This window comes from Petromyzon marinus, chromosome 45 (genome assembly GCF_048934315.1).
Source record: "Petromyzon marinus isolate PM22_M1 ecotype Great Lakes invasive population chromosome 45, UKy_Petmar_22M1.pri1.0, whole genome shotgun sequence".
Classification (NCBI taxonomy): Eukaryota; Metazoa; Chordata; class Hyperoartia; order Petromyzontiformes; family Petromyzontidae; genus Petromyzon; species Petromyzon marinus.
In genome coordinates this window covers 567,365-582,500 of record NC_133711.1, presented here as the reverse complement: position 1 = coordinate 582,500, position 15,136 = coordinate 567,365, and the positions used below count along the sequence as shown (strand labels likewise).

At 53.5% G+C, this 15,136-nt stretch overlaps 1 protein-coding gene across 1 annotated transcript in view; it reads right to left on the bottom strand.

Moving 5' to 3' along the window:
- The window catches only part of LOC116938348 (piezo-type mechanosensitive ion channel component 2-like), a 321,131-nt gene extending 306,101 nt beyond the window's left edge, over positions 1-15,030 (bottom strand). Inside the window, exon 1 of the mRNA XM_076074013.1 lies at positions 11,603-15,030. Within this exon, the coding sequence (XP_075930128.1) occupies positions 11,603-11,666 (64 nt within the window). The 5' untranslated portion in view covers positions 11,667-15,030. The remainder of the gene's footprint in view (positions 1-11,602) is intronic.
- Between the last annotated feature and the right edge of the window lie 106 nt (positions 15,031-15,136).

Sequence of the window (15,136 nt, the reverse complement as noted above, 5' to 3'; positions counted from 1 at the left end):
CACCACCACCAGTACCACCAGTACCATCACCACCAGCACCAGCACCACCACCACCAGTACCACCAGCACCATCACCACCAGCACCATCACCACCAGCACCACCACCACCAGTACCACCAGCACCACCACCACCAGCACCACCACCACCAGTACCACCAGCACCACCACCACCACCAGCACCACCACCAGCACCACCACCACCACCAGTACCACCAGCACCACCACCAGTACCACCACCACCACCAGTACCACCAGCACCATCACCACCAGCACCACCACCAGCACCACCACCAGCACCACCACCAGTACTACCAGCACCATCACCACCAGTACCACCACCACCAGCACCACCACCACCAGTACCACCAGCACCATCACCACCAGCACCACCACCACCAGTACCACCACCACCAGTACCACCAGCACTATCACCACCAGCACCACCACCAGCACCACCACCACCAGCACCACCATCACCACCAGCACCAGCACCATCACCACCAGCACCACCACCACCAGTACCACCAGCACCATCACCACCACCAACAGCACCACCAGCACCACCACCAGCACCACCACCACTAGTACCACCAGCACCATCACCACCAGCACCACCAGCACCACCACCAGCACCACCAGCACCACCACCAGCACCACCAGCACCACCACCAGCACCACCACCACCAGCACCACCACCACCAGCACCACCACCAGCACCACCACCAGCACCACCAGCACTAACACCACCACCAGCACCACCAGCACCACCAACACCACCACAACTACCATCACCAGCACCACCACCAGCACCAGCACTAACACCACCACCACTACTAACACTACCAGCACCACCAGCACCAGCACCACCACCAGCACCACCAGCACCACCTGCACCACCAGCACCATCAGCACCATCATCACCGGCACCTGATGATGATTGCTTGTGTTGTAGTCGAAACGTCGTGAGAATTTTATTGTTTTATATTTTTATTATTTTATTGTTTCCCTTCTACGTGACTTTACCGAAAGAACCAAGAATATGAATCCCTGCAGTCACGAAAGCTTTACATCAAAATTTACCACCGCGGCTGTGAAGCTCTCAATGACCCTCCTCACACAAGATCTGCACAACGTTCCCCAACATTCCCCGAGCGAGACATCTCCCAACAGGGAATGGTGCCGAGCGGTCTCAAATCATTCTTAGATCACAGCGCGATCGCGAAGGCCGCTACATTCACCGGCGAGTCTGTGGCGCTTTCGTGGATTTATGAAAAGCAGAAAATTTTCAAGCGTGAGCCAATTCTTCTTTGAAGAAAATCGCGGGATCTTTAACGTCGACTGTGACTTGGATGGCACGAATTTATGGTGAATACTCGCGCACAGCAGCGTAACGAGCGTGGGGCAGGGAGTGCCTCTGCCCCCTCTGTTGGCCAAAGCTACGAGTTGGGGGCCCCCTGGACAATCACCACACTGGCGAGCTGTTGTGGCTGCATTTTGCGACGACGGAGTGCCTCTACAGCGTTAGATGTCCGAGACCGTGAGCGTAATGACGATGTGATTGGGCAAGAGGAGCTGCAATATACGGTAGCCTAGGCGTGACCGTGCGAGTCAAATTCAATATTGGTTCCCCCACCTGACTGATTGCCGCACCCTCTGAGCTGATAAAGTAGCGACTACGCCACTTCTCCCGCAGTGTTAATAAGGGCAGCCGCTGGGTTTAAACCGCAAACCTCTGCAAGAATCAGCAAACGGGCCAAACGCTCGGCTAAGTCACGGCCCGTGAGCTAGAGATTTTACCGAGGCTAGCGCACTGCCACGTGATCCTGGCAAACCTGAGTTCTATTCCAGGCCAAGCGTGAGCGTGATCTGAACCGGTCATGGGCTTCCCTCCTGCTACCTTCACAAACCCGCACTGATCGGGGCAGTATGGGGGCGCAATTCCTGTGACTGACACGTCGAGGGGAGGCGTTCATCCAGCAGTGCATTACCAAAGGGCAACTCTTAGTCAATGAGTGTTAACAACGGTGAGCGACGGCTTACAGCATTCTTCATCCAGCAGTGCGTAGATCGCGGCCGATGGCGATGTGGATATCCGCCGTGAGATATTCCCCGTGGTTGTATTCTCAGACATTCCCAAGACGTTTGGCACACCCGTGAACCTGATCACTCCGCAGGGAAATCACCGTGGACTGTTCGCAGGCCGCATAGACGACCCCAAACCAAAACATCCACCACACTCGGGACTATGCCAGGCATTCGCAAATCGCCAGAATCTCACCAGGATCATATTCCTTATACCCAGACAGGAAACGCATTCACAAGCATTAAAGGTGCCGTAAATATCAATCCGAATGATTCTACAGGGGGGAAAAAACCTTCCAAAACATTCAATAAATTGATCAAATGTTTAACACTCAACAACGCATTCCTTTTGAATTTCAAACATGGAAGTGTTTACCAACAATTCCTACCTAAAATATTCCCCAAGTGAAAACTCCTGACCTATTTATTCCTTTAAAAGGGCACCGCCGTTAAATGATTCCTGAGAAGACTCTGTCGAGAAAACATTTCCAGGCTAAAACAACCCCAGGCCTAAGCACGAACACGTGCTGCACTGCTTTGGCTAAAATTAAACATCTCATATCAGCCACAACAGTGCCCCTTTTATTTACCCATAAAGGGCCTCCGTGAGCCTCAAGGCTGCTGCTCAGCCGGGCTCCCGCTTGGGATGGGTGGCCAATCGCTGATTAAGAACTCTGATGCAAAGTCGATTTCAACCTGGGGGAGGGGGGAGATCCATCATCATTGAGGCAAAGCACCTCCACGTGACGCACAAGGGACAGCACATACATCCACGCTTTGTTGTGGCCGCAATGTCGAACGATGCAGCATTCTTACAACGTTTGCCCACAATGCATGCACTTCGTGTGTTCGGGTTTATTATTATATTTTATAATTTTCCCTCCAACCTGTGCTATATGCATCGTGTCCTGAGACGAAACATAATAACACAGTACTTTCATTTTATAGAGCATCATTCATGGTAATTGCATTCCATAACGCTGTACATTAATTATATATGAGGACCAAATCCTATCGACAGCACAGCATACAATGTGGGCATGCTTGCGCCGCATGTACACGTCCACAGAGACCCTCTCCCGGAGCCCCTCGCCAAGGATGCCCTCTGCGCCCCTTTCCCACTCTGCCATCAGATGGTTTGTCGTCTGGCTTGACAAACCAATATTTGAAACAGGAGGAGGTTTCCACAAATCTGGCTGTCCGCCTGATGGTGCGAGTTGTAATTACTGGCGAAACGTCCGGATTGTAAATGTTGTGGATTTGCTCTCCAACACATCGGTGTGCTGTAATAATAACGAATTGGCATGTTCTTTTTACATGACAAAGCTTACTAATTGGCTGTGTCGGGTGGTGGCGGGTTTAACGACACATTTATATTGATGCGATCTAAACAAAAAAAACCCTCTTATAAACCAACATTTGTATACTTCATTCTGAGAGCTGGACTTTATCCAAATTGCTCAATCTAATTTAACACCCAGCGCTTGTCTCTGCGTGTGTCTTCTGGTGCCCCAGCTGAGAACATCAACCTCCTCAGACTTGAGAACCCGGTGTTGACCACGGGGTGAGTGAGACCAGGGCTCAACCGCGTGCTGTGAGTGCCGCAGACTCTCATCACGACTCCGACACCCGAGCCACCCAATGGACACTCGCTGCACTGTGAACATTTTTTCTACCTTTTTTAAAAATATATAGCTTTTTTTAACCTACCACTTAAATCACAAACTAATAATATAACTTTTTACAGCTTTGAACAACATACCTTCAAAATAACCATCATCTACCTACTGCTGGATGAATGCCTCCCCGAGCCGTTTCGCCTTCATCGTAACCACTATGGTATTGGTGGCTCTCCCGCTCTGTACTGCACGAGGCACACACAGAACCCGTGATCCCAGCTCGTAAGCGGAAGGCACTTTATGAGCGAGTTGTACGTATGCATTTGCATGTGCACATCAACAACATGCAATGTTACCACCGTTTACGTGACACCTTGTCAACGACAGCACCACGGATTAGCACGGTTGGCTACATACATGCATGCACCAGCGGTTGTGCTCTAAAGGGGATAACGGTTCCCGCCATAGGAATGGATAATTTCCACCGCTGGCTCAGTGCCTGCCAATGAAAATGAGTTCCTCCGAATTATTGTGCGAGCAGGGAGATACCTGGCAGTCTACTTTACAGTATGTACAGTATAGAGTACTGTATATAACGTACACGTGAACGTGCATGAGAACATTGTGGAGTTGAGCGGTGGCGCAATGGTTAGCGCGCCGTCCTTTGAAACGATGCGACCCGAGCGATTCCCGGTCACGGCTACCATCAGTGGCTCGTGAAATCTACACCATTCGCCAACTCCCTTTCCCAGTAGCCTCCACTAGCAGTGGAGTGCCGAGAGAGCTGCACATGAACAAGGCGGCATTAGCAATGTGGCGCACAATGGGACGCTGAGACTGTTCATTGTATTCGCAGGATAATGCAAAAGGATCATTTGAATGTTGTCAATGCTGCACGAATATTCACGATGTACAGACAATTACTTAATTCATAGCAAATACGTCCATGTATTACCTAAATTGAGTATAATATGACATACAGGGCATGTTTATTCCATCTGCAGGACATGTGATTGTACAGTGCGTGATTAATGCCATTGCGTTGGGCCGACAGAATGCGCTTAGAAGACATCGCTCATCCCATTACAAGCCTCACACCATCACCACCATCGTCACCATCTCTCCACCTTCAGCTCTTCTCCACATGCATTCAGTCACATCGTCAGTAACACCCCATCACGACCATCACCACCGTCGCCGCATAACCTCGCCGCCATCGCCTTCATATCACCGCCACTAGCTTCACCGCGACCATCGTCACGATCACTGTCATCAACATCCACAGCCCATCGCTACCTTCACCGCCCTGACCCCAACAACCCCAGACCATCGCCACCCTCACCCCAACAACCCCAGACCATCGCCACCCTCACCCCAACAACCCCAGACCATCGCCACCCTCACCCCAACAACCCCAGATCATCGCCACCCTCACCCGAACAACCCCAGACCATCGCCATCCTCACCCCAACAACCCCAGACCATCGCCACCCTCACCCGAACAACCCCAGACCATCGCCGCCCTCACCCCAACAACCCCAGACCATCACCACCCTCACCCCAACAACCCCAGACCATCGCCACCTTCACCCAACAACCCCAGACCATCGCCACCCTCACCCCAACAACCCCAGACCATCGCCACCCTCACCCCAACAACCCCAGACCATCGCCACCTTCACTCCAACAACCCCAGACCATCGCCACCCTCACCCCAACAAACCCAGACCATCGCCACCCTCACCCAACAACCCCAGACCATCGCCACCCTCACCCCAACAACCCCAGACCATCGCCACCTTCACTCCAACAACCCCAGACCATCGCCACCTTCACCCAACAACCCCAGACCATCGCCACCTTCACCCAACAACCCCAGACCATCGCCACCCTCACCCCAACAACCCCGACCATCGCCACCTTCACACCAACAACCCCAGACCATCGCTACCTTCACTCCAACAACCCCAGACCATCGCCACCCTCACCCCAACAACCCCAGACCATCGCCACCTTCACCCAACAACCCCAGACCATCGCCACCTTCACCCAACAACCCAGAACATCGCCACCCTCACCCCAACAACCCCAGACCATCGCCACCTTCACCCAACAACCCCAGACCATCGCCACCCTCACCCCAACAACCCCAGACCATCGCCACCCTCACCCCAACAACCCCAGACCATCGCCACCTTCACTCCAACAACCCCAGACCATCGCCACCCTCACCCCAACAAACCCAGACCATCGCCACCCTCACCCAACAACCCCAGACCATCGCCACCCTCACCCCAACAACCCCAGACCATCGCCACCTTCACTCCAACAACCCCAGACCATCGCCACCTTCACCCAACAACCCCAGACCATCGCCACCTTCACCCAACAACCCCAGACCATCGCCACCCTCACCCCAACAACCCCGACCATCGCCACCTTCACACCAACAACCCCAGACCATCGCTACCTTCACTCCAACAACCCCAGACCATCGCCACCCTCACCCCAACAACCCCAGACCATCGCCACCTTCACCCAACAACCCCAGACCATCGCCACCTTCACCCAACAACCCAGAACATCGCCACCCTCACCCCAACAACCCCAGACCATCGCCACCCTCACCCAACAACCCCAGACCATCGCCACCTTCACCCAACAACCCAGAACATCACCACCCTCACCCCAACAACCCAGAACATCGCCACCCTCACCCCAACAACCCCAGACCATCGCCACCCTCACCCAACAACCCCAGACCATTCCCTCCGCACGCCTCTCCAGCTGCTTGACGTTGGCTCGCAATAAACGCGCTTGAGATCATTGCTCTGATTGACAGCAGGCAAACTGCAACGTGCCTCGCCATAGCCGGAATCGAACCGAAACCCGCCGAGAGCCAAGGCAGCCACGTGCCAGGGGCTCCGCTTGGAGTTTGCGCCACCGTTGATGATCACGTGGGAGAGCATCGAGAGGAGGCCTACACTCATCCAGCAGTGGAGTTCCGCGTGCACACGTGCGCACTCAGTGGCTTCGGCACGTGTGGTCACTGCTCTGGCCGTGCCGCTGTACTGTGTGGTTCACAACCATGAACAGAAAGCGAACATCTAGCTCGCCGCCTCCATAACGAGCACCTAATGAAGGCCGGAACGGCATCATGCCGGGCCGCCTTTGTCTCACCACTGTTCATCTTTACACAGCGAACCAACAGCTACACCGTGCGGAATATTTAAGGCTGATTACACCGAGAGGAGTTTCCAGACAGACCCCCATGTAATCTGACACTGATGATGTATGTATGTTGAACTTCTTTCGCACCGTATGTAGCCAACCGTGCTTATTATTTGGGGTCAGATCGCGTAGCTACAACGCCAAACTCTGACCCGTCACCACCCGACAGAGCCAAACTAAACTAAACTTTTTATTTTACCAGGTAAGGCCCACTTAGCTATTATCTCTTTTTCAGAAGCGACCTGGCCACAAATGATAGCTCCAGGAAGTGGATTATTACGTGGACATTTTTAGCAGCCAAATACTCTAAATGTGTGGTGTTGGTTCTAAATGTGGAGGGAAAACCCGGAGAAAAATCCACGCGACCACGGGAAGAGAGAGAGAGAGACGCAAACTCCAAATATACAGCAGGCGTCAGGGTCGAAGTTGAACACACGACTTCCTGCATACCAGGCGAGGTAGTTAACATCTCCTAGCCACCGCAGATCCCCTCTCGCCACGTGAATAAGTACGCCAGCCGAGCAGCTCACATCGAAACCGCTTAATATTGAAACGCAAGCAAAATGCCGACCCTATTGCCCGACGTTTCGCTCGAGGTTACAACCCCCATCACCGTCAGCTGTGAGCGAGAGCTATCGGACGTCACCGCGTGAACGCGCCTCCTGTGCTGGGCGCCAGAGTAGGCGCCGTGACGTCATCGCAGCAGGCGTGCAGGTGAACGGGTTCATCGATGAGCGGCGAACGCCAATTGGTTGATTCCCATGTACAAGCGGTACAATCGTGTGACAAGGTAATTATTGGTGAAAATAGGATACCATTAGTTGCATCAAGATGTATTGTGTCAGTCACAATTCATATGAGCGACGGCAACAACTATTTATAAACAGGGCGCTTCAAAATCACGTGAACACTTCCGAGAATTTGAACAACGCCACAAGAAACGTGCAGCCTCAGAGCTTTGGAGACCACCTGGACAAGAATCCAGGCATTTGTTGGCAATGATGGCGAACAAGTGGAGACGCTTTGACTTTTTAAAGCTATTAACATTACATTTGTTATCAAGTCACAGTGTATTATTAGCCGTTCTTTTTCCATTAAAAACGATAGTCCCATGTGAATGTTAACATTTTTTTCTTGAAGCACGCTGTTAAATCGCCCAGCGGGTGGCATCGTAAAGAGCGTTTAGTCTGGTGACGTCAAGTGAGAGGAAACGCCGCTATTGTTCGTGACTATTTGCGTGCGTTTATTAAAGATATTGTTAATTGTTTACGTGATTGTGACTAAATAATGGATTACTTTAACTTGAAAAGCCGACAGTTATCGAATGCTATTATGATCCTAGTTAAGAATTCATTCATCACGTGCCTGGGCAGCATTGGAGATGCATCGTTGAGCTTCGGGTCTGATCGCGAGAGTCAAATGTCGTGTCGTAAAACCTCCTCCACCCGGCAACATCCATTCAATGAGGTTGCCACGTGATGAACAAACGCTTCGGCAGCGCCACCGGACTGCTGGAGAGAAATCTCACCGCGTTCAACAATGGGGCACGACGTTTCGCTGACAGTTACAGCCAGCATCATCAGGACGTCGCCACGGGGATTAATTTCAGCGCCTCGAATGGTGCGAGCCGCGGTCCGCACTTGAACCCCGAGGGGGGCCCAGACTCACCACCGCGTGCGCTGTGCACGTGACGCTACTGGGCAGCTGGAGGCAGTCGCCCTCCAGCAATAACAACAGAGGGCAGAGGAGCGACGCTCACAACAATAAGCAGAGCGCCGGGCGACTAAAATGCAGCAAGTTGGCACAATAGGGGGCACAGGTGGTGCATCTGCCGGTGGTCATCTCAGTCAGTCGACTCGTGGCACCTCCCATGGCACCTGCTGGGTCTGTCCGTGTCAGCGAGCCTTCGATACTTCACGTGGCTTAAAAGTGCACCTGGCCTGGCACAGGCACCTGGCCTGGCACAGGCACCGTGGTGACGTCACCGTCACTTAGTGGCGACTGGCGGCTGTCGGTATTGGCTCTGCGTGCGTGTGGGGAGCGGTGGTGCAGCGGTTGGCGCACTGCGCTACGAACCCGCCGACCCGAGTTCGATTCCCGCTCACCGCCAACACAGGTGACGATTATCTGAACCGGTGCTGGGCCTCCCCTAGGTCGACCCAGCCTCAAATGAATACCTGGTGGAGTATGTAAACATCGCCACTGGGGAGACAAAGGCGGCCGGGCGTGGTGCCGGCCTTCATAGGTGCTACTCGCTAAGAACACTTTCCCCTACAGTCTGTTAAGGCTATACGGGGGATCTTTGTCTTTGCTGCGTGTTTGGGTAAACTACAGAGGATTTGGACTGGTGGCGGTGTGAAAACCCTGCACTTATAACCCGCAAGGACTTGGATACCTCTCACATTGAGTCCGTGCTACAACTATACACATCATCGCAACGATTCAGAGGCCGATCGGTGTCACGGTCATCCTGAAGTGCTGCCCCATGGACTTGCGCACCCGCATTGTGAACAGAACCCCCTTCAAAATCGGGCGGCCAAGCGATTTGCCTGCCGTGGAGTGTGACGCTAAAGCGGGCAGAAGGCACACGGACAGCCACCACCCCGCGCAGCCTGTTTCAATGGACCGTGGACACACCACGCGCGCGTGCGGCCGTCTTTGTCTCTCCCCGACGTTTTCACGCCCAGGTGCTCGTTTAAGGTGACGCGAGCCCCCGAGTCACGAGTCGCCGTGTCCCCAAGCCAGAGGCTCCACTTGCCCTCACGTCTCCTCCTGCTCTTGTTAAACGGTTTCGGGTGCGAGTGTGGCTTCACCTGGTTGATGAAACGATGGAGTGTGTCTGGGTGTGTGGGTGTCACTGCGTCTTTATGTGACGAATGTTTGAACCGGTCCTGGGCCTCCCCTAGGTCGACTCAGCCTCAAATGAGTACCTGGTGCGGCGTGTCAAAACATGGTCACTGGCGAGACAAAGGCGGTCGTGCGCGGTGCTGGCCACCCACCCCCTCGTGTGCCGTGCCGGCCTTCGTAGGTGCTCGCTAATGGCACTTGCCCCAACAGTCTGTTAAGGCTACACGGGAGATTTGTGTCTTTGTGTGCGAGTGTTATGGTGAGTGAGTTGATGGTTTAACACGTAGTGAGTAGATGCTTGAGTGAGGATGCGAATGATTCGTTTGTAAAGTGAGTGTATGAGCGTGTGTCTTGCCCCAACAGCTCGTGTCGGCTTTACGGGTGCTCTTTGTCTTTGTGCGTGGGCGAGTGAGTGACTGGAGTGCGTGTGAGAGTATCTATAAGTGCGTGAGTGTGTGTGCGTGTGAGCGTGTGTGTGAGCGTGTGTGTGTGCGTGTGTGTGAGCGTGTGTGTGTGAGCGTGTGTGTGCGTATGTGCATGCGTGTGAGTGTGTGAGCGTGTGTGTGAGTGTGTGAGCGTGAGTGTGTGAGCGTGTGTGTGTGTGAGTGTGTGAGCGTGTGTGTGTGAGCGTGTGTGTGCGTGTGTGCATGCGTGTGAGTGTGTGAGCGCGTGTGAGTGTGTGAGCGCGTGTGAGTGTGTGAGCGTGTGTGTGTGAGTGTGTGAGCGTGAGTGCGTGAGTGTGTGAGCGTGAGTGCGCGTGTGTGTGTCAGCGTGAGTGTGTGAGCGTGAGTGTGTGAGCGTGAGTGCGTGAGTGTGTGTGCGTGTGTGTGAGCGTGTGTGAGCGTGTGTGTGCGTGTGTGTGCGAGTGTGCGTGCGTGTGTGTGTGCGTGTGTGAGCGTGTGTGTGCGTGTGTGAGCGTGTGCGTGCGTGTGTGCGTGTGTGTGTATGTGTGTGTGAGCATGTGTGTGCGTGTGTGTGTGCGTGTTTTTGTGTGTGTGTGAGTGTGTGTGCGTGTGTGAGAGTATCTATAAGTGCGTGTGTGTTTATGATTGTGTGTGTGAGCGTGTGAGCGTGTGTGTGAGCGTGTGTGTGTGAGCGTGTGTGTGTGTGAGCGTGTGTGAGCGTGTGTGTGCGTGTGTGCATGCGTGTGAATGTGTGAGCGTGTGTGTTATGTGAGTGTGTGTGTGAGCGTGTGTGTGTGAGCGTGTGTGTGTGAGCGTGTGTGCGTGTGTGCATGCGTGTGAGTGTGTAAGCGTGTGTGTGCGTGTGTGAGCGTGAGTGCGTGAGTGTGTGAGCGTGAGTGCGCGTGTGAGTGTGTGTCAGCGTGAGTGTGTGAGCGTGAGTGTGTGAGCGTGAGTGTGTGTGTGAGTGTGTGTGTGCGTGTGTGTGAGCGTGTGTGTGAGCGTGTGTGTGTGAGTGTGCGTGCGTGTGTGAGCGTGAGAGCGTGGGTGTGTGTGTGAGTGTGTGTGAGCGTGCGTGTGAGCGTGTGTGTGCGTGTGTGAGCGTGTGTGTGCGTGTGTGAGCGTGTGTGCGTGCGTGAGCGTGTGTGCGTGCGTGTGTGAGCGTGTGTGTGAGTGAGTGTGAGTGAGTGTGTGAGCGTGAGTGCGTGAGTGTGAGCGTGAGTGTGTGTGAGTGTGTGTGCGTGTGCGTGTGTGTGTGCGTGTGTGTGAGCGTGTGTGTGCGTGTGTGTGAGCGTGTGTGTGCGTGTGTGTGTGAGTGTGAGCGTATGTGTGTGGGTGTATGAGTGAGTGTGAGTGAGTGTATGAGTGAGTGACTAAATCCACGGGTGTGCGAGCGAGTGACCGAGTGGCTGAGCGTCTCACCTGCTATGAGGCACAGTGGCAGCAGCACTCTGAACACAAGTCCGCACACCACCTGTGACGCCATCCCCGCGTGGCTCGGCCGAGCCTCAGCCGCTGCTCCGCGCCGCCTCCCCCTCTCCGCGGGGCTCCCGGGATATCGCCCGGAGCCGCCGAGTGGGGCAGCAGCCGCAGCGAGCCAGGGGGGAGGTGAGTCGGGTGAGTAAGCCCGCCTGGCTTCTCCTTGAGACGGCCGAGTGGGGTCGCCCGGAGCTCCGCGTGGCAGCAGGAGACGGGGCCAGGCAGCGCAGGGTGATGGTGGTGGTGGTGATGGTGGTGGTGAAGACGCAACGCACCTGGACCTGCGCAGATCTCTCTGGTTTTAATATGTTCTGCAGAGTCCACGCCCGGGTTGAGTTTGTGGAGCCTCGCACGACAACTTCGGTGCCACCGTCGTCACTGCATCGCCACCGCAAACTCGGCTGCCGGAGCTCGACAGCAGCTGCGGCTGTCAGACTCCGCCGCTCCCCTCTCGCTCTCTCCTTAGAAGAGCAGAACCCCAGCCTCGCCGCCAGACCAAGGGCAGCAGCAGCAGCAGCATCACCACCACGCCTACCTCACCCCCCCACCCCCCTCTCGCGATATCTCTCTCACTCAGACACAACTCTCTCGTCTCCCACGAGGTCGTCATTTCGCAGCGTCTCTCCCCACCGGACCCCTCTCGCGCCCTCGTCTGTGACCACAGCAGCTGTGTGACGACGTGTGTGTGTACGTGTGTATGGCTGAACTTCTAACGCACCGTACGGAGCCAACCGTGTTAATCGGAGGTGCGGGAGAAGGACAACAAAACTAAACACGACAAGGCACCTCTCAACGCCTTTATTTTAAACATCTATCAAATTACATCTCACCCATTAACCTCTGCAACTTTGCTCACAGATTGAATTGTCTTTAACCTCTGCATGTCCTCTCATCCACGTGCCCCTCTGTATTTATCTGAATGCACACTCCTCACTTTGGTTCCCATTCGTTGTTAACGGCCACGTTTGTGACTCACGTCACGGCAGGCATCAATTTGTTACTTTTCACTGTCAAATTGCCCACCTCATTCGCTCACTATTTGGATGCGAATTACAACTTCACCAAACTTCCCGAGGTTCGCCCGCTGCGCTCTTCACAGCTGCGTCCCCTCCAACAGACGAGAGCTTCGCGAGCTCGTCGCACACGAACTCCGCATCATGTTGATGTGACGAGATGTTGTTGACGAGCTCGCCTGGTGCACAGGGAGGTCGTGAGTTCGATCCCTACCCTGACGCCTCTATACTTCGAGCTTGCATGTTCTCTCCGTGGTCGCGTGGATTAAAAACATGCGTAATAGAGGATTTTTTTGGGGGGGTTGGATCGCGTAAATATATAAATGTTGTGTCGTTAAACCCGCCGCCACCCGACAGCCAATTAGTAAGCTTTGTCATGTAAAAAAACATGCCAATTCGTTATTATTACAGCACACCGGTGCGTTGGAGAGCAAAACCACAACATTTACAATCTGAGTACGACGTTTCGCCAGTAATTACAACTAGCTTCATCAGGCGACAGCCAGATTTGTGGAGAAATCCTCCTCCTGTTTCGTTCCTTAAATAGAGCGGTAGATGACGTCACTCGTGTGCCCTTCACGTGCGAGGAGGGGGTGGGTAATGAATGCGTGACTCTGGGCATCCCTTACCGTCTGGGTTATTTACATGGCGAGTATCAACGTAGATAATTATGTAAGCCCATGGTCGCGACAGCCTACGTGTTCTACTTTGTTGAGCTATCATTTGTGGGCAGGTCGCTTCTGAAAAAGAGCTATGTAGCTCAGTGGGCCTTACCTGGGGAAATAAAAACTGGAGTTTTACTTTATTCCAAGCTCAGCATCCGACTGACATGGCATGCAGTTCAGTGCCTTTAGGGGCGCTATGCTGACGATGTCATCAGCGTACCCGAGATGTTCATGTTTTCGTCATATGTATGAATTTGTTTCTTACCAATATTCATAAGGTACGGTTAAAAAAAAACCTCTCCAAGCCGGACTCGGGGTAAGCCGGCAGGGCAGCCGCAATGAAGGAGACCGTGAAACATCGACCAGGAGACCGTGAAGCAGAAGACGAAAGATGTGGCTCGAAGCAGTGAACCAGGATGCGAAGGAATGTGGACGAGTGGACGTAGGGATGACCGCACAGGACAGGAAAGAGCGGAGGAGCAGCAGGCGGGACAGATCCCACACGAGTGGGGGGAATGGGACAGGAGTGAGGGGGAGAGGAACCACAAGGATTCCTTTCCACGAGGCTTTCTCTTATTGGGCCACGTTCCAATGACAAGTGTGACACGTGACCCGACGTTCCGATGACAAGAGGCCTCATTACCTCGGTTGTGTGACACGTGATCCCGGCGATGATGCTCGCTCAGTGAGCACCACGTGGGCGGAGCTCACGGATTCTCGGACACGTGAAGTTCGATTAGACGGGGGGTTGATTGTCTCATACTTACAGCTGCAAACATCTTCCTCTCACCGTTTATCTCAAGATTGTAAACATCTCCCACCTCAAGCTCGTTGATGTCACCTTCGAGAATAAATCTCATTTGAGTCTATCTCATGCTTTATCTCAACATCTCTCATGCTCCTAAACATCTCCAATCCCCACATCCCATATTCGTTAATCTTTTTTCTAATCTCACGTCGGGGGAAAAAAAAAAACCTCAGTGCACCATACATCACACGGATCTTCAAACATACGTCTCGTATCCATCATACCTCCCATCCCAACATCTCACACTTGAACTACAGCGCAGGCTTTCACGGCGGGCCTCCACGGCTCTCCCACGCGAGCCACGCGTTGTCCGGTATTTCACCGAATCATCTCGGAACAACCTCCCACCATCTCTCTTCGAGGTCACCTCTCATCTACTGGGTCACCGTGCACTCTTCCATCGTTCAACACCGCAGCTAAAACAAGGGGAGATGTCTCTAAGCTCATGTCCGTTCGCAGTGCTGATCCAGCGGTGGAAATTCCCATTTCTCCAATGGAAAAACCAGTTGACTTCCCCTTTTGGAATCCGTTTTATTTATCCTTGAGGGATGATAGGCCGAGTGAATGAGATGTTACTTACCTGGCCAGATGTTAACTACCTCGCGCCTGGTTTGCAGGAATTCATGGGTTCGACCCCGACCCTGACGTTTGTATATTTGGAGTTTGCATGTTCTCCCCATGGTCGCGTGGATTTTTCTCCGGGTCCTCCGGTTTTTCTACTCTACATTTAGAATCAACATACTTTGAGAGTATTTGGCTGCTAAAAATGTCCACATGATGAACCACTTCGTTGAGCTATCATGTGTGGCCAGGTCGCTGCTGAAAAAGAGCTGGCCAGCTCGGTGGGTAAGATGAATGAAAAACATAGAATCACTAATAGGGATTTAACGCGTCACTGTATTGCAAGTTGTGCACACTGACCACGGCATCCACTCGAGGGACCGTGATGTTGGTATCGAATCCACAAGCTTCGCACCATGGGTATTTGACA